This window comes from Antedon bifida, chromosome 6, assembly GCF_963402885.1.
Source record: "Antedon bifida chromosome 6, ecAntBifi1.1, whole genome shotgun sequence".
Classification (NCBI taxonomy): Eukaryota; Metazoa; Echinodermata; class Crinoidea; order Comatulida; family Antedonidae; genus Antedon; species Antedon bifida.
The window spans coordinates 21,536,347-21,557,465 of record NC_136231.1 but is presented as its reverse complement, the minus strand read 5'-3'; the positions used below and the strand labels follow the sequence as shown (position 1 = coordinate 21,557,465).

Genomic DNA, 21,119 nt, shown 5'->3' with positions numbered 1-21,119 from the left:
GTTACTAAGATGTGAATGAATGTTTACAAGAAAACAACTGTGCAGAAGTTGGAAGTAGCTGTGTCAATACCGCTGGAAGCTATACATGTGAATGTACTGAAGATTTCATTGGTGACGGATTTACATGTGAAGGTATAATACGCTGTTGTATATAACACATTCATAGGCTTATTCCTAATATAGCTAGGCCTAAATTATAGTTTAGAGGCAGCTTATCGATAAGAAAAATCATCATGCAGCTGAAACTGATCTAGCCTAATGCTTTATCAACTATTCAACATCTTGTATACTTGTTCCCATTAAATATTTAAAATCATACAAATGATCTGAAACCAATTTAAGTGTGTTGTCTTGGCTGTAGGCCTAATGCAAAACAAAAAATAGGTAGTGATATTGAATTCCACGAAGGTTGGTCTTTGATTTTTTTTACGTACGCGGGAATATTTTGTTTTCGTACAAAAAAAAATGAAAAGTACAATTGGACGGTCGTGTTAAAAATATGGACAAAACACAAACGATAAATATTACACTTGTTACAATAGTATCATTGTCGATAGACTAGGGTTGAATATACAGTGGAACAATTTCTTATCAAAGACTTTGAACTAATTATTTATTTTTATTTCAGCTGATTATTTCTTCTTGTGGGGATTAGACCAAGGTGATTATAATCTTACTGCTGAATACGTATTACCATCAGGAGATGATGAATTACCAGAAAAGATATCACCAACTTTTAGACCTACAAATGGTTTTCCATTCTATGGTGATTTCTTTTACAGTATGTATGTAAGTGTTATTCACTCTATATTTTATTAAACTTGAATCTGTACCTTTTATCAATGTTACATTTTGCAATAGGCCTGCCATATTATAAAATGTCCTTGGAGTAGGTGAAGTTTAAAATATGGCAACATTTTTGTGGTTGTACTACATCTGTGGTCTGAAAATCAAAATATGTCAGAATCACATTTTTTGTATTTTAAAAATTTCATAAAACGAAAATCAATGACAAGTTTACTAACATAACTTAGTCAATACTTTTCATTTTCTTCCTGTTGTAGTTTACGGAAAATGGCGTGATATCTCTGTCTAGAGAAAACGAACAAAAATATGGATTCGCTAATCCTCCTGATGGTGGTCTTGGAAGTACCTTTACACATAAAGTCATTGCACCATTCTGGGCTGATTCTGATTTATCAAACAGTGACATTGGAAACGTATTCTACAGTGTAGGTGATTTAAATGTGTTTATCAATATAACACTGTTACGGATACACATTAGGTATCATATCGTCAAGTTTATGCTTTACTACAACATGATATGAAACCATCACTAATCAGTCTACCATTAGTTCACACAGTTTTTATTGGAAATTATTAACTCCAATACTCGAGTTTGTGATTGATGGATAAAGTTTCTTTAAGCAAAATATACTGAGTAGGCTATCGAACATAAATTAGAGTTGGAAAAAATATCTAATATTTTCTAGTCAATTTTTAAGTTTATTGATTTTCTATTGATATTATTTATGTCACAGCTAGTTTTAGTCTTAGAGGAAATCATTTTTATTGATTTTTAAAACCAAATAATGTATCTAATTATTATATTCCATTTTAAAATTGAAATTAGAGATACAAAATGTAGTATTGACTTGTATTTTAACAGGTTTATAGCCGAAGCTTTAGCTCTGCAGCTACAGATCGTGAGGAAGAAATGTTGTCTGAAGGATCATCTCGTGTCAACACATTTCTTGGTACAAATACACTTCCTAATGATTATTCATTTAATGCTACTTGGATGCTTGTAGTCACATGGGACAGAGTACCACAGTATCCCGTGGTAAACAATGCTGAAAATGTAAGTAAACTACATGCACCCCCATTCAATAACTTTAAATATATTAATTATCGATACACTGAACTAATTGAAGAACGTCTAGGGTTAAATAGTTTCCGTTTAATTACAATATATTGAAGTATAATGTGTAATGTTGAAAATAAATTATGAAATAATGTTTTGATAATGCCATTACTCAAAAAAATATATAGTAGTTGGAATAATCGTGTTTTTCAGACAGCGACATTTCAAGCAGCTCTTCTCACAGATGGTGTTTATAGTTTTGCTATCTTTAACTATAAGATAGGTGGAATGCTATGGGACCCCACTGTCCTTGCACAGAAGAATGTTGTGATTGGATACGGAGTTGGTGCATATGGGGAGTATTACAATGCTCAGTTAAATTCCAGCATGTTCCCAACTGAGGACTCAAGATACACCCCTGAATTAACAAGTAACACGGACTTTAATGGGCAGTGGTTCTTTCGACTTGAAGATAACAACGAATATACTATCAATTATAGACAATATTGCATGGATTGGAGGCAAACTGAATATGATAACTTGTTTTGGGCAGAAGGTCTTGGAACATGCCCTTGTGCGTTTGGCCAGGGATCAAATGATCTTGGGTTTGGCAACAGTCAACGCGGAAATGGAAACAGAAATGAAGATGCAAATAACAATGGAAATAATGAACTTTCTCCTGAACTACTTAATGACATTAATAACATAACAGGTAAGGACATTTACAATTCGTTTTTATTGAAATCACAAATAATGTGTTTATTTATTTCTCTATAGATATCAATACAGTAAAATTATTCATACATAAATAATAAAATAAATCAGGACGAAAAACCAGAGTTAGAATTTCTTGTCAAGGACAGAATTAGAAGCTGCATTTCAACTTGAGTTCTAACGAATCATACATCAATTTATACATTTTTAAACAAATATTATTGCTATATTATAAACCTGAACATTGGAATATTGTTAGGTATAAATTAGATTACGATTGCATGATTTGTTACACTTTAGGTACTCCATTCTGCCTACAAACCCAGGTGTCGACAGTGTATGGAGCAGGTATGATGTGTTGTTATAGGGCAGATGGATCACTTATTGAAGGATATGAAAACAACGTATATACTAGCAGCTTTGTTCAGAGATATCAATTTGTTGAAGGGTCATTCTTTTGTAAGTACTGTATTTAATGTATTATAAAACATTAATTAAAATTAAATTAACTGATGATCATATTCTCAAGTTTTGAACTTGAACCATTGCAAATAAGCGCATGTTTAATCTTATTACTGTCGTTATTGTGATTATTTTAGGAGTATTATGCACGTGGTATAAAGAAAATGTATATTAGTATGTATGTCACAAAACGATTACTTATTGATTCTGGTTCATTTGGTGTTTAGCATATTAAGTAGGCCTATTTATTATTTAAAACGATTTTTTTTAGATCTTGATTTGATTCCTCGTTATGTATGTTGTGAAAAGTCTAATGACCCGTACTACTGTGACCTGTATTCTGAAGTTAGACCTAAAGGAACATGTGGAGGATATATTCCTCCTAACACAGGTAATTACAATTATCGTAAATTACCATCAACAAAAGGTGAAAGTAATAAAAGCAAAATGTAATTTTAAAATCCCACTGTGAGTGAAATTATCTAATATAGATTAGGTTAGTATTGCGATGACTTAATATAATTTTTATACAAAAAGTGTTATCATTAATTTGTTATAGGTTGGATGTTTGGTGATCCTCACATCCGTACACTTGATGGCCTTGAGTATACTTGTAACGGTATTGGAGAATTTGTTCTTGCCACCGTCAACGATGGTGAATTTATACTCCAAGGAAGAATGCAAAAGCCTAAGAGTGAGGAAGATGTACAGGCGACAATATTTTCAGCATTTGTAGCTAATGGAGGCCCAACAACGGTAAGTTAACATTACGTACTGATTTTATAGTGTATTTAAATTGATTTTGTAAATTACACAATGACGTTTATGGACCACTTTTTTTTGTGAAAGATAATAATAAAAATGTTCGTTAATTTTCTTAAAGTTATCCATTGAACTAATAAGAATGATATTTTACTTTGTGATTGATTTTACCTAGACTTGTTTGTAGTGTAGTGCCTATTGCAATATCTGAACTCTAACTAAATATTTACTAATTGTTTATCTTCTATACATTTACACACAGGTACAAATGACGTTGAATGACGATGCAACTGACTTTGATATTTTGGTTAATGGAAGCATTGCAGTAAATAAATCTAGTCTCAATGAAGGTATCTATTTTCACATCATATTTTTATTGCATAACGTATTGGTATTGGACTACACTGATACTCCTCAATACATGTAATGCATGAGTCAATTTGCTTGAGAAGCCAGATTTTGTATAATACATAATTTACTAGACACTAGTAGGTGTACATATTAGATTCTTAACTTGTAGTATAAACTTTACAATAACATCTATAAAAAAAGTTAGTGCCAGACCAGGGATTTATTTAGTAAGCGTAAGCATAGTACTACAATGAAATGTTCATGAAGTTTATCTTCCCAAATAGCAAGAATAAAACAGATAATATTAAAGCATTCCTGAAAATGTAGCTTCTTAAACTGAAAACCCATCAAATCCGAAATAAATTTCCGCCGCAGTCAAGTAAGCGTCAGTTAATTACTCAGATTTCAAGTGAATCCACATTGACATGCCAAGTTTAAAATCGTTTGGCTTGCTGTTACTTTTTGGTTTTTATTTGATTTGTTTTTCAATGAACATATGTACGGCAGTGAATAGATAAGAAAAGAAAGATAATGAAATATTTATTAAAGTAACATTATTATGTTCAGGTCCGTACACACCGCCATCTGACACTGGGTTTATAATAAGTCTTCCTTCTGGAAATTCAACTGCAAATTCAACTGGAAATCGTATAGTTGCGACTTGGTTATCTGGAATTTCTATTTCCGTTTCACTGACTGGTACTGTATTGGAGGCTGTATTTTCTATTCCAGAAAAATACAAAGGAGCAACAAAGGGATTGTATGGTAGGTGCATGTAATCTATGTCCTCTTATCGAAAGTAATGTCTTGCATTCTTTGGTAATATTTTTGTTTTAATAATCGTGTCAACTAATCATTTTTCATAGAGCTCCTGATGTACTGTGATAACGTAATTTGGGCTTTTTCGACTCTGTGTGTCAAGTTTTGTATTTAACAATGACGCGTGTGTTAATAGTGTTAAAGAAAACGTGCTTTAAATAAGCCTAAATATTATGATGAAAAGTACAAATGTTCAAACTTTAATCATTTGTCTGAAGGTTTTATATCTATTATTGTATTATTTCCCAGGTGTTTGGAATGATGATATAACAGATGATCTTACATTTCCAAATAATAGTATGATGTCCGTGCCAGAAGATGGAGTGGTTACAGATAGTGATGGTTTCCATTTTGGAAATACATGTAAGGTCATATTCAAACTCACAGTAATTACATTTGCTAAATCTATGTAAGGTAATCAGTGGCGATATAAGATGAGAGATTAATTTTCCTATATACTATATAAATACGTCATCACTAATGTGATTCATTGGCCGATCATCACAGATGCATCATGAAGTAACATACATTTTAAATATTTGTTTTAATGTGGTACATGTTCTTCACCAAGTATTATCATTAGCAATTAAGTATATTTTTATACTCATTACATAATTTCAACCTATTTTTTCCTTTCACTTTTTTTTCAGGGAGAACTACAGAGGAGTCTTCACTTTTCAGTTACACTGATGGTCAATCATGGGAAACATTGAATAACCTAACATTTGTACCATTGTTCTTAGAAGATCTTGTAGAACAATATTCTGGTACAGAACTGTACAATGAGGCGATTGCTGAATGTGGTGGTGATCGCATGTGTCTTTTTGATGTACTAGCAACAAAGGATATTTCTTTTGGTATGAATACAAAAGAAACAAATACAAACAACAATGAAAACGCAGAAGAACTTGGTAAGATCACAAACATTCATAAACGTTAAAATGAAATAGTTTCATTCATTTTGCTTAATTATCATAAATCATTAATAGTCGGATGCGTTGCACCTTTTTACCAACAAAATAGTTTCCAATATGTTGATTCTTTTCTCATGTTTACATTTTTTACGATACAGCAAACTTTCCACCAAATATTACAAGCGTTCTTGCAATTTCTCCGGTTGATTCAATTACGGAAACCAATCGCTTTTTGGTTATGGTTGGAAGTCAATATATTCTAAGAGTTATTACATCTGACCCAGAAAATGACACGATAACATATTCCCTTCAAGATACGGTGCCAGGTGCTGGTATTGATGTTGGTATGTAACATTTATTTTAACTATGAAAAGGAATATACAAGTGAAGTCTGGTACAATACGTTGGCATAATGATCAGGATGAAACAAATCAGCTAGGCCTAAGTGAGAGCCTTTCTAATGACATATTTTTAGACCAGTTCATGCATGAAGAGCACAGTGTCTTTCTGGAGTCTACTACCATCACTAGTATAGTCTTCTAAAATCAATGATGATATGGTTGATGATAGCTAGAAAGTCTCTAAATTCACTAATAATAAGTAGTCTCATATCATCAGTGTTATAATATGTAGTTATCTACCAACACTTATGCCGGTAGAAAATCTTTTTTCACCACTGATTAGATTATATAATCACTAACATCTTTTTATGTAAGTTGTATTCAATCAAGAAATATAAAATGATTTTAAATATCTTAAAGATGGTTTATTTAAATGGACTCCTGGTTCAACTGACCAAGTTCAAGTTACATTGGTTGCCACAGACAGTAAAGGAGCGGCAACTGCATTTCCACTAGACGTTATTATTTGTGAATGTGATAATGGTGGAGTTTGTAATTTCAACGCTCTTGTTGATGGATCCGATCTTGTTAACAACCGTTTCGCAGTAAGTAAATTTTATGTACAACAAATAATGTAATCTGTGATAATTTCGTTGATTCCCAACCGTGTTTTTGATAAAATTAGCGTGTAAAACACATTTTTATAGGGTATATCTATGTATAGGGTAAACACTAGAACATAATTGTCACGACTTTATTGTGTCACTGACACTTTTGATATCGTTTTAGGTGTCCGAATGTGATTGTCCACCTGCTTGGACGGGCACCGATTGTAGTGAAGATTACAATGGATGTTTAGATGAACCTTGTTATCCAGGAGTCTCATGCATTGATCAGGAAGCTCCGTTAGCAAATGTTTCATGTGGAGATTGTCCAAATGGTTTAGTTGGAAATGGATTCAAGTGTTATGGTGAATGTCTTCAATGTTTATAAGCAAACGTGTTTTAATAAACTGGTTACTATTACTATAGTCAAATGGGAGAAACTGATTAATATAGTAAATTACTAATAGTCGAGGACGACGGCCGCTAGCGTAAATTTTTTTTCCCAAATACTTTCTCTGAAAGATACGTGAAAGATAGCCGAACTTCTTCCTAAATATAACTAAACTTAACCCTCTAAATAATCTCTCTCACTATAAAGTTAAAATAAGTTGGTCATGGGATTCGAACCTCATACATCGACATGCAAATTCCATAGTCTAATCTATTCGACCATATAGACGGCTCGACGGAATGCGTATTAAAAAGTTCATTCAGAGGGCGAGCGCAGAGCAGATGAAACATGATGCATCATTCATAATAATGCTCCCTAAAATGAGATTTTCAGAGAAAGAAAAATATTTTCGCGAGCCGCTATGGTGATGACTAAAACAGAGAAAACTTATAAACGCAACAGAAACAGACTCATGTAAAATTTGCAAATATGTGTTTTCTATTAGATTACAACGAATGCGTTGAAGGTCGTGACAGGGTTGACGATGTACCGTTCTGCCAACAGGAATGTACCAATACTTTGGGCTCGTACACTTGTAGCTGCAGACAAGGATATGACTTGAATGTTGATCTAAAAAATTGCAGTGGTAATTTGATATTTTTTGTTTCAATATTTAAATAAAACAAGCAATGGTGTGTTTGGTGCTTTTTCAATAGTGTTTTATAATAACTATAGTATCTTATAATTAGTGACAAAGTGTGTGTATCTGGTATGCAATAGGCCTACTAAATGAATTCATATATTTCTTTTTATAAACCAATTTAATTAAAACTTAAATGGTAAAAGTTTCTTAATGGTTTCTTAAAAAAGATCTCTAAATTCATATTAACAATTTTGATTGTGTTTGACTTTATTGGAATTTGGATATAATTTATAGGAAAACATATATTTCTTTTCAGATATTGACGAATGTATGACGATGACTGATGATTGTAGTGATTATGCAACCTGTGAAAATACAGAAGGATCATTCAACTGCACATGCTCAGAAGGTTACAGTGGTGATGGAAAGACATGCACTAGTAGGTTTTTAATTTATGATAAATTATTGTGCTAATAGGTAAAATAATGTTATTAATGTTGTCTCGAAGCAAATATGTGTATCATTATCATTTACTAATTCATTTTACTTGGCATATTATTACCGACTATGTCGATTATTACTGTTTTTATGTAATTTATTAATATTAAGACAAGAATGAATGCGGTTACACGGACTACCCATGTGATGAAGAGGCCGACTGTATGGATACAGATGGTTCATTCATCTGCCAATGTGCTGATGGCTACGAAGGAGATGGAAAAACCTGTGAAGGTACATGTTATTTACAATTCGGACATAGCAAAAAGCATAATTATTTGTCACTCAGTTTTCCTCACACTCTCTCCAAATATGTTTTTATTCAAATAATATTATCACAGAGGCTCTTCCCATGTACATCTTTAGCAACAAGGTAACACTGGTAAAAGTACAGATTAATATTTGAACAATCTCTATAAAACTTGTTAGTATCTTGAATGCACTATTAAGTAAGCAAATGAATAGTATTACCAAGAACACCGGCACGCAAAAGGGCCAGATTATGAAAATAAACCTCAATCAATACTGTTTAAAGGAATAATTGACTTGAATGATTTGGTAAACACAACTTTATTTTAGTGTGCAATCTTTTTAAAGCAATTCCACTTCCAAATACCGAGTCAGACAAAGCGGTAATATTATATAATTAGTTGCTGTATTATTCACTTCTTTAGATATTGATGAGTGTGCTCGTGCACTTCATTCGTGTGACATACAAGCTGACTGCACCAACATCCAAGGATCTTATATGTGCTCCTGCTCTTCTGGCTGGATCGGTAATGGAACCTTCTGTGAAGACATAAACGAATGTCCTAACAGTCCTTGTCCGACTACTAGGTTTGTTTGTCAAAACATACCAGGTAGCTTTGACTGCAGCTGTCCCATTGGCTATGTAGGAGATGACACAACTTGCATTGGTACGCACTCTCTTTTTTTTTTCTTTTTTTTTAGTATTGATTACATTTATCATTATTTCAATTTATTAAAATACGATGCATTTTCGTTATAATTAGACGTTAATGAGTGCACTTCTGGTAGTCACAACTGTACGGATACTGCTATGTGTTTTAATACCATTGGCGGGTTTGAATGTCCATGTAAAGAAGGCTATAATCTGACAGATGGTACATGTCAAGGTATGTGAATTACAAATGTCACTACGTGTTTGCTTATACCTCGTAGCATACTAAATATAGGACTACTGGTTATTATAAAGTATAATGCACTTTTGTTTTGTGAAAATAATTCAAAAGACATTTTATTTTAGATGTAAACGAATGTTTAGCGGAAACTAGCCCATGTGACACAAATGCAGACTGTGGAAATACATTGGGAAGCTATGTGTGTACATGCAACTCTGGATACATGCTGGATGGACAGATCTGTCAAGGTAAATCTTTCATAATTGAATACAATAATAGGTATATAATATATATTTGTCTGAAAACATTGACTGCAAACATTTTATCACTTCTACTGTTATTATTACCAAGTAGTGTTTTTTGATTATTACTATTTGTGTGTTTGTAAACTAAAAAATATCTTTACTAAATTAAAACCACGTATATTGATAATTGTCACAACAGACTTATAATATTTACATTTTGAACGCGGATCAATATTATCCCAATTCTGGACCACTTTTCTGTTCACCAATTGAATTTTGATATAACACTAGGCAAGATATATTACATTAGATAATTAGTAACTGACAAATACAACACATTTATGTTCAACGATTTGCTCCGTTAAGTTAAAAGTAATGTATAAATATTCTAGAAAGCATTTTAGGTCGCCATTTAAAAGTGCAGATTTTACATCTTCGTTTTTGCATCGTCACATTATTTTTATCGAATGTGACAGTTTCAACAAAGTATTATTATAAAACACAAAAACAAATCAATATTTTTACTGAGTGAATAAATAATATATTTGAAAAAAACATTCCTCTTTGCACCTGATATTACCATTGTCGTTGCCACCAACGACATCAAGGCCGCCATCACCATCATCACGACCACCACCACCTTCACCACCAACACCACCTTCACCGCCAACGCCACCAGCACCACCAGTGCCGCCAACGCCACCAGCACCACCAGTGCCGCCAACGCAACCACACCCACCACCACTTCCATCACCAACATCGAGATGTATGTCGGTACACATAGCCTTGCGTACATTTGAACATTTCCAGTTGACAAAATATATTTGTGAACCATCTAGTGTCATAAATTGCTCTTGTTAAATTATGCCTTAATTGTGTTTAATATTCAGACTTGAATGAATGCGAACTTGCTATTCATGAATGTCAACAGATGTGTAATAATACAGATGGAGGATATTCTTGTTACTGCACTGATAATTATGAATTAACAAACGATAGTGTATCTTGTCAACGTAAGTATCGCCAGTTCATTTTTGTTAATGTATCAGTTTAGTTGATTCAATATTGAAAGAAGACTTGACTAGAATTACTGTAGATACATCCTATTTGAGTTCATCTAACCTATTTGGAATCGATATATTTTGCCTTAAGTTAAGTCTATTTTACAGGTTTTGAGTTTCAGTGTACCAGCAATCCAGGTCATAAAATGCTTTTATAACTAATTAAAATCAGTACTATATATGTACTCAGGTCCAAAATATTATTTAATTAAGCTAAGTTAAGTATTTCATAATATTAATAATTAAAAAGGCCTAAAGGTAACACTATTTACCTATCATGCATAGGCCTATATTATATATGTTATGTTTTTACTTGATATTGGTTTTTCTAATCATTGGTTACATTTCATTGTATCAATTATTATTGTTAAACGGAACGGTGAGTAGCCTACGCATATTATTAGATTATCATTATTTTTAGCTAAACAAGGAGCAGAATGTGATACTGACCCATGTGTGAATGCATTTTGTTCAATGAACGGAAATGACGTTGAATGTTTGTGTAAACAAGGTTATGGCGCCACTGAAGGAAATACAACGCATTGTCAAAGTATGTTTGTTTGTTTTAAAGAATAAGTGTCAATTATATGACAGCCTAATGATCTAAATTTCTAGATACTTTTAATAATAATAGATGTAATTGTAGACATTTCATCATTTTATTTATTCTTCTCAATACAAAATGAACACAAGGAGTTATCCACCAAAGTTTGAATAACTAATAACAATAAAATTAACTACTAACTAACTTTCGATAAAGGATAGATAAAATGTGTGTACATGTCGTGGTGGATCCAGACTATATAATATAATATACAATTTTAACATCTAACATTCAGAATTGAATTTCTTTCTTTTGATTATACAACAATAATTTTAAATAGGGAAAACGTGCGATGAATTTGCCACGGTGTTCATCTACTTCATCATCATAGTGATGCGATATATAATTCTTCAATGTGTGTCAATACAAAATATAAACATTATTAAGACATAAATATAATGTTTCATTTTAAAAAAGGAATCTTACAGAACCGATGCATTTACCTATTGTTGTTATTGTACTTATAACTTCTTACCGTGTCACCATTACTTTTCAGCATATTTTTTGTTTAATCTTATTTTTAACATAGATATTGATGAATGTTCGACCGGAGATCACATGTGTTCTGGTTCTTGCTCTGACACTGAAGGATCTTACAATTGTTCCTGTATTTCTGGATATCAGCTAGCAGACGACAAGAGGAGTTGTGAAGGTACACATATTTTAACAATTGAGACTAATTATTCACATAACACAACTTGATTATAATTATTATAACAACAATAATTTTGTTATATGTTTATGTTTTAATATTCTATAGATATCAATGAATGTGAGACTGCTGATACATGCGGTGATAATGCAATGTGTTTAAACATACCTGGTACGCATATGTGTTCCTGTAACTCTGGATATAACGGCAATGGTGTACAATGTACCGGTAAAGTATAAAATTACAATATTTATCAGATCAATGGTTTCTCCATGTAAGAATACCATTATTTTACAAAGTATTGATTCTATTAGGTACAACAATACTATAAACGTTGAAAAACTCAACACTAATATACGTGGTGTACCGCAAACTTTATATCAAAACTATATAACCTATTATGATTTTGTTTATCCATAGATATCAATGAATGTGAACATATTCGTGTTTACTGTACTGGAAATGAAACATGCGAGTATGACCAATGTGATGATGCTGCGTACTGCAACAATAATAATGGATCATACATGTGCTATTGTAATGATGGATATACAGGCAATGGAATGGTGTGCTTTGGTAAGTCAATTTGTGCGAAATTGTAAAATTATCCAGTTTTCTTTCTGTCTGTCTATCTTTCCTTCTTCTTTTTTACTTTTTCTGTTCTTTCCCTTTTTGTTCTTTTCTTTTTCTTTTTCCATTTTCCTTCACCTTTTTGTCTTTTTGTATATTTTTTTCTTCTTTGGTTTGTTTTTTCCTTTGACTTCTTTTTTCCCTATTTTGTTTTTTGTTTGTTTTTTCTTCATTTTATCTCTTTTTTCTTATTTTTTCCTTTTCTTATTTATATTTTTGTTTGTCTTTCTTTTTTTCGTACTTTTTTACTTTACTTTTTTTTAAAGTACTACTACTTTTATTTGGATATTTGTTTCATTATTGTATCTGCAGATATTAATGAATGTTCAGCTATGCCATGTGATCCAATGGCCACCTGTACCAATACACCTGGTAATTATTCATGCACCTGCAACACTGGATTTGCTGGCGATGGTGAAACTTGTCAAAGTAAGATGTACATTTTAACTGACATATGTGTATACAAATACTATAAAAGTTGTTTTTATTATCGGTTGAACGAGACTTGATTGCGTATGACTGACACAATTGATACATATGCAATTGTATCAAAGTAGAAAAAGTACAGACATAGAACAACGAAAAATAAACTATTGAAGCCTAAACCAAGTCCACTAAAGAAACTAAAGATTGTTTATCAGTTCAAACCGTCGTCGTAACAATACTGTTCAATATAATATTTAAATTACTTACTAATTAAAATTATCTATATTTAATTATTGTTTATTTTGGTTCAATTAGATATTAATGAATGCGATATGAACAATACATGTGTTGAAAACGCTGATTGCACAGATTTAGTTGGCGCATACACATGTACCTGCCAGGATGGGTACCAAGGAGACGGATCAACAAACTGTACCAATGTAAATGAATGTGAAGAAAACACATATGATTGTCACACACAAGCCAGCTGTACTGATACACCTGGATCATTTACATGCGTATGTAATTCTGGATTCAATGGGACCGGAACTGTTTGTGATAGTAAGTTAACTTTTAAAGAATGCATACGAGTTTATACACATAGGTCGAAATGACCTCATGAAATTTTGAAGATTATATTTGACCCGGCCTTTGGATCTAATTTTGTACACAAATATGATATATAAATTCCTCAATCTGGATGTTATCACGCAGTTATTTGTCTTACATGCATTTAAACATGGGGTATCAACGTTACCGCAAATACTACTGGGAAGGTTTTAACGGTCAGTGTTGAGGGTTCAGAGAAGTAATGGAGCATACACATTACGTTTTGAGAATATATTCTTGTTTTGTTTTTGTATGTTATCAACATAACCAGAAAGTATTTACTGTTAAATAATCAATAATTACTCACGCATAACGGATTGTAACTAGCGCCGTCAGCGCAAAATCTATAGTAAGGTTGTCCGTATAAAAGGAAACAAAAGTAAAAGATAGTACGTTTTGTTTATAATAGATATCAATGAGTGCGCATCTAATGATCTTAACAACTGTGATGAAAATGCATCGTGCATGGACTTGGAAGGATCTTTCTTTTGCATGTGTAATGATGGATATGCTAGTAGTGGAGGCATTGCAACAGATGGAAATTGTAACGGTAGGTACTCAATACAAGTGTAATAAGATATGTTGCGTAAGATATTCTTACTTTAGGCGGTAAACTGTCCCAGCGTCTTATCATTGATATTCTTTTCATGAATGATTCCACCGAACTTATGAGTTAAAATCACTATAGCGAGGCATTTAATGAATAGGCAAACTGCCTTAAAATGTGACATGTTTGGAGAAACAATTCTCATCATCAGAAGAACAGAAAACAACGCCTAGAGTACTTATATACCAATAGGACAGGCTGTATGTAAATAAGAGAGCAATTAGCATGATAAAACAGCAAGGAACGTAGGCAACAAACAATCATATGGCAAGCGTGACGCCTAAGTTATAGATTTGTTTGTTATATCCAGGTATTCTTTTCCATTTTAGTCAATTTGCGGTAAATCAAACAATGAGTTTATATTGTTAGTACATTAAGTTTACTTTAGGTGTATAATGAAAAACACGTTCTGTTATTATCTCCACCTAGAATCAGGTTATTGATACTTGTTAACATAAATCGCGTCGTCACTAGAAACCTGTTAAGAAATCTAGCACTGTATTCTAAAAAAAGATAATTATCACCACTAAATTATTATGTCATCATCCAGCACATATTTTGTTCTTAGAAATAGTGTTATACTTTGTTTTTATTCTAGATGTTAACGAGTGTGAGCTGAATATTCACAATTGCTCTAACTTGGCAACATGTGAGAATATTCCTGGAATGTTTGAGTGTTCCTGCGTAGACGGATATCAAGGCAATGGAAATCAATGTTCAGGTATGAAAGATGTCAAATTTGTGTTTTTTCCATCTGCCATCTGGTCTTTCACCCTATAGACCCATACAAGACCAAGAATTTCATTTTTTCGTCCGCCATTGCGGCGCAATTTGTATCCATAAATGTATTTCTTATTTTAATGTGTTAATGTACTATAGTTTCTTATTCATAATATTGTTATTCGAGCCGTTAATATGTTATTATGTTTGGACATAATATGACAATATAGTTGATCCGGTGTTGAGTCATTATTGATATTTTAAATAACAATTTTCTCGAATTATTGAAATTGACAGATGTTGATGAATGTCTTTCTTCTAACCGATGTGACATTGAAGAAAACAGAATGTGTGTTAATTATGATGGGAACTATACATGTGTTTGCCAAGAACATTTTGTAGAAGTGCAAGAAATCTGTATAGGTAAATTACTTGATTGTAGGCATAATAGAAACATAGTTTCACTATTAAAATTTATGAATAATAATGTATATTTATATGGAACATCACGGTGTTCAAAGTTTAACAGATTGACAAAGCAATGAATTGTTAAAGAACTGTGTAGTCAACAAATATGAGTTATGTTACATAAGCATTAATCATGCCTATCTATGTTCGGCACGGGATTTCACATATCTATGTACACGGTAAATAGCTTAACTATGTGCACGATCAAATACTAAAAATTGTAGGTTTTGGTAGCCTAAAATGTACATAACTGTAAAGTTATTTAATTTTTCAAGAATCATTAACTGTGTATTTGGGAATCAATTTCACGGACATCAAAGGAGTCGTTGTCAGTGCCATGCCCACTATTCTGAATTCTATTGATACACAAACCCAGCTCACAGCTGACGTAAGTGATTTGTATTATTTTATTATTAAAAATCTGTACTTTCAATATGATTCCGTTTATAATAATTGTGTTGTAGGCCTTTTATTGTTTAATATATAATTGGCTTATTACCATACAACCTTAACATTCATATATTTTATTTATGTATAATAAATACTTATTGAAAACAGTTAACCAAGTGATTGTAATGGTTGCACTGCTGTGTTGATAAGAATATAATGCTGCCTACACGGTTTTTGTGTACACATTTTTTTCAAAACTGATCGGCCATGTGTCCATGGGAACTGGTACATGACCACACGTATTTTTCATCACATATCGAAATATGTTTCTTTTGAATTCAATGAATGCGTATAAATATTACTAATATTGAATCTGTATGTAGTTTTTGGTACAACTTTGACAACTTTATATCTTTACTAGGTTTTTGCTATTTTTGAGATGTCAAATATCAGTAGTTCAATATTGCAAGTAAGCATACATATGTACAGAGCAGTATCTTTGTTCCAAGAAGTTACTTTCAGACTTGATCTTCCTGCATCAACTGACCTTGACTCTTACGACATTGCTGCAACATTCTACGGAGGTTTGTCTGGTGCGGATAATAGCCAAGTACCACCTGACAGTTCTATAGATACAGCATCTTTTATTTCAATGTTACCTGGTAAGTCTACCAATAGGTGGTTGTAGTTTTGCAGTGCCCTAAAGTTCAGAAAAAAATGTTTGAATTTAACATATATACAGCATATACGAAAATGAACGAATACAAAAATAATGCAAGTTAATATCTATTTTTTCCGTTTTATTTAGTTGTATCCACAATTCAACCGTCAACTGAATCCATATTAACGACAACCGAACTAACAGCGCAAACTACAACACCAGATGCTACCATGACAGGAAAGTCAACTATAACACCAGATGTATACACTACAGCACATGCCGAAGTACAGACTACAGCACCTGATGAAGTGAAGACTACATCACCTGATGAAGTGAAGACTACAGCACCTGATGAAGTGAAGACTACAGCACCTGATGAAGTGAAGACTACTGCACCTGATGAAGTAAAGACTACAGCACCTGATGAAGTGAAGACTACAGCACCTGATGAAGTGAAGACTACAGCAGCTGATGAAGTGAAGACCACGGTACCTGATGAAGTGAAGACTACGGCACCTGATGGAGTGAAGACTACAGCACCTGATGAAGTGAAGACCACAGCACCTGATGAAGTGAAGACCACAGCACCTGATGAAGTGAAGACTACAGCACCTGATGAAGTGAAGACTACAGCACCTGCCGAGGTGAAGACCACAGCACCCGATGAAGTGAAGACCACGGCACCTGATGAAGTGAAGACTACAGCACCTGATGAAATGAAGACTACGGCACCCGATGAAGTGAAGACTACAGCACCCGATGAAGTGAAGACTACAGCACCACAAGTACAAACTACAGCACCAGGACAGAAAACTACGGCAAACATTGAAACTACTACAGCCACAGAAGGTTTGTGTGTTTATGTATTACACCTCCGCCAATGAGGTTGTATTTTACCTCCACCAACCATATAGTATCCCACACAAATCACTCCCGCTAACTGAGAAATAACTTTGTGTATGTCATTCCAATCATCGATTTCTTTTAGGTACAACATATTCTATTTCCATACGCATTATCAGTATCGGAAGTTTAGTTGCAGAGTATGTTGATGATTTAGGTGACCCAAATTCTGCACTTTACATGTTGTATGAACAACAAATTTGTGATTCGGTAAGTGTACCAAATTTAAAACAAAGTTTGTAATTTGAGCATTCAGACGTTAGTTAATTAAATATATATTATAGGATATTTGACAAAGTAGTCCTATTATGACAATCATTATTCTACATTTTCATCTTGAAAAGAAAACCTTATTAGACCAGCTAAAGGGTTTTGGGTAATGGGAGAATAATTTGTTATAATAATGTGATTGAAACAAAAACTCTTAAATAAAATCAATTTATATCACAGATTATGAGAGATTTCAACATTATTATTATTTCAATTTAGTATTGTTAGTATACATTTTGTTTTTATAGTATCCAATTAATTTTAGATATTTCATAAACCGAAACAGTTTCTCGTTCAGTTCTTTTCGTTAGTTTTGTATTGTTTTAATGTGTTGTTCAAGTTCTTGTCAAATTGTACTTACTTAATTCACGGAAGAAGTAACATTTTATCCATGCTTGACCAGTATTCTAATAATTATTTTCTTGTTCATAGGTAACAAATATAGTTGATCAAAGTACAATATCCCGTAACAGTCGCACATGCTCGGTTTCAAGCTTCGAGTCTGGCAGCATTATTGCCAATGTAGACCTGGTATACCAAGAAGACACCACATCTTCTGAAGAAATACAAACAGTTCTTTCAGAAGGAATCGAAACTGATCTGTTGCCGGATACCGAGTTTGTTATTGATGCTTCAGCTATAACAGTAACAGAAAGTAAGTTAAGATAAGATAAATTCCTTTTAAAAATGGGTTCCTATTTTTTTTATTTATAATGTAGAATCATGTTGTTTACTAATGAATTTTGATGTCAGTCGATTATGAAGTTGGGTTCAATCAAACCATACTAAGAAGTTATCTTTAAGATGAGTTTCATTTAAACAAAAGAACATTTATTTTGTCAAATATAAAAAAAACACCATATTTACATTCAGTAAATCAATTAACATATCTTTCTTTAGTGTTGCTATGTACCTCTGACTACTGTTCTAATGGAGGGACATGTTCTGATGGTGTACAGCCTCCTATTTGCAAATGTCCATCTGGTTACGAAGGTGATAAATGTCAAAATGAAAGTGGTATGTAATAACTATTTAGGCCTATCATGCAATTCCGTCAGAATAATATAATTTACTATCATCATATTATTTCCAAAGCAAGAATAATACAACTATTTGATGTAGTATGCGATTCTCAAAATGTAAGACAATATGTTATACGTTTATAACATTGTACTATGCTGTACTGAAGGCACCCTAAAGTAATAAGTATGAGCATCCATAAACTGGGACCCCTACATTAGATTAAGCATGTTTTCAGTTAAAGAATAATTCGTGTTTTTCCTGTTTCCTGTCATTTTTGTTAAGATGAATGCAAATAATAATAATTCATTACAGATGACATAACTATATTTGCGATTGCTTTGGGTGTTGGAATGCTTGTATTTACATTGATTTGCTGTATTGTCGGCGGTCTATTGTTCATGTACAACAGAAGAATGCAACGTCTGAAGAAATCAATGATTTATGGCAATGCAATGCCTTATCATTTTGGACACCTGGATAGTGACAGTCTTACTACTTCATCTAACTCAGACGTGCCTCGAAATATACGTCATCATATGTTAAACTCGCCATCCGATGTAAGTTATGTTTTTCTACGGGATTAATATATACCTTTAGTAAGAGCATATCATGTTGTGTAAACGTTGCACCAAAAAGAAAAGAGTAGGCCTAGCATCATAGTATTTCTTTATTCATTCTCTTTAACTATAGGTTATTGGATATAACCGAACTCTACCTCATACTGAATTCCGTCGGCCATACGTTGCCACTGGACAGGAACGCATGGTGAGTATATTGTCTACTCTTTCTTTGGAATTCAATACATTTGTGTGAATGCAATTTGTCTGTGGTTATAATGTGACTAATAACACAATGACTCTTAGGAAAAAATATTACAATAATAATATTAAAGGAATTAGTTACAATGCCTAAATTCACTGTTTGATAATTGGTGTGTTTCTTTATTTCCAACAGCATGTATACGACAATAGAGGTACACATGATATAGATGATGAAAGATGGGTTGATCGCCGCCATAGGAATTACTACAAATAGAATGTGGACAACGCCTACCTCAAATTGGATTAAAATTAGGATACTATAAAACTGATTAGAATATTGAAACCTTTCATTCAATATTGCTTTGTTTTAGAAATCATAAATATTATATTATCTTGAAGTGATTTAGTTATGAGGCCTATATATTTTATATATATTATTGTTTTTTATATATACGTGTTTAATGCAATACTTTTTGTAACGTTTATATTTTTTATTTTAGATTATAGGCCTAATAGGACCAATGGAAATAAGCTAATAAGCGTTTTGGGCTATCCTGGAAAATCTTTATAAATGTATTTTTTGTAGTGTCAGTAATTTTATGCTATCACGTTGTATGTATTTTTATGATGATTTTCCTAATACATTCAAATCAAATTACTGCGCTGCCCAATATAGTCAAAGTCAAAATCGATAATGTTTAAAAACTGTTAGTTAGGCCTAATTCTATAGAATTACACTGACACAAGTATGTTAGATAAATATATTTAAGCCTACTATAATATCTTTAAAAAACTTTCATAATTTAGGCCTACAATTTTTGTATTAGTTTTGATAAAAGATTTGTATGCACACCGTATATATTTATAATAAATGGGGAATACTTAGTTGCAGTTATATTTGTCAATTTTACTATAATGTTAACTTAAGTTGAGCATTATTTATATTTCTCCGAAAACAACCCTGAGTCTCGAATCATACATTAAAACACTATTTTCAGAGTAAAAAACATCTGAAGTAAGTATAACCTTTTTTTCTTATATAGTTAAAGTCGTAGGCCTACGGTTTTCCATAGATTTCACGATAAGTTACATTAGAGACACGGGTACTAATTGAGACCAAAATGAACGTCAGCATTAGCTTCAGATTCGTGTGTCAGTGATTTTGATTAATGAATAGGAAATGGGAACAAAAGAAAAACAGAATAGTCTAGATCAGTTTTAGTTGCTTAGCAGATATCGTAGATTCTGCCACTACATGAGCTGCCTAGCCTAGCCAGAGGTCTAGGTATATGTGTTTAAATAATAGTTAGGTGTGTTCTAAAACAAATAGGAATAAATGTTTTATATCCGTGTAGGCCTAGTGGTGCAAATAATTTCATTTGATGAAATGAAATTATATTTTCACCTCACACAAGTAGGCCTAACAGTCGTTACTTTTATATGACCATTTAATGAGCGCATTATTAATAATAAGCGAACAGAGGAAAAAAATACGAAACATTAACATCCGAAATGTTAAATTATGGAGCTATAATTATAGCTCCATGGTTAAATCTTAACAAGCCGTCTTTTTTTGGAAATAC

General features: G+C 32.5%; 1 protein-coding gene across 1 annotated transcript; it reads left to right on the top strand.

Moving 5' to 3' along the window:
* The first annotated feature begins 59 nt into the window (after positions 1-59).
* On the top strand, positions 60-20,407 carry LOC144845717 (uncharacterized). The gene is made up of 40 exons (XM_078703144.1): positions 60-132; positions 629-789; positions 1,065-1,232; positions 1,670-1,861; positions 2,078-2,576; positions 2,879-3,037; positions 3,312-3,431; positions 3,600-3,796; positions 4,065-4,152; positions 4,721-4,918; positions 5,222-5,335; positions 5,623-5,883; positions 6,045-6,230; positions 6,648-6,832; positions 7,017-7,197; positions 7,729-7,869; positions 8,183-8,305; positions 8,476-8,598; positions 9,039-9,281; positions 9,378-9,500; positions 9,632-9,754; positions 10,642-10,764; positions 11,234-11,362; positions 11,946-12,068; positions 12,177-12,296; positions 12,489-12,644; positions 13,011-13,127; positions 13,440-13,685; positions 14,143-14,283; positions 14,939-15,061; positions 15,358-15,483; positions 15,804-15,916; positions 16,340-16,580; positions 16,727-17,428; positions 17,568-17,692; positions 18,185-18,407; positions 18,653-18,769; positions 19,088-19,332; positions 19,466-19,540; positions 19,730-20,407. The coding sequence occupies exons 2-40, from the start codon at positions 784-786 to the stop codon at positions 19,808-19,810; spliced, it is 6,756 nt and encodes a 2,251-aa protein (XP_078559270.1). The 5' UTR covers positions 60-132; positions 629-783; the 3' UTR covers positions 19,811-20,407.
* The last annotated feature ends 712 nt before the right edge of the window (positions 20,408-21,119 follow it).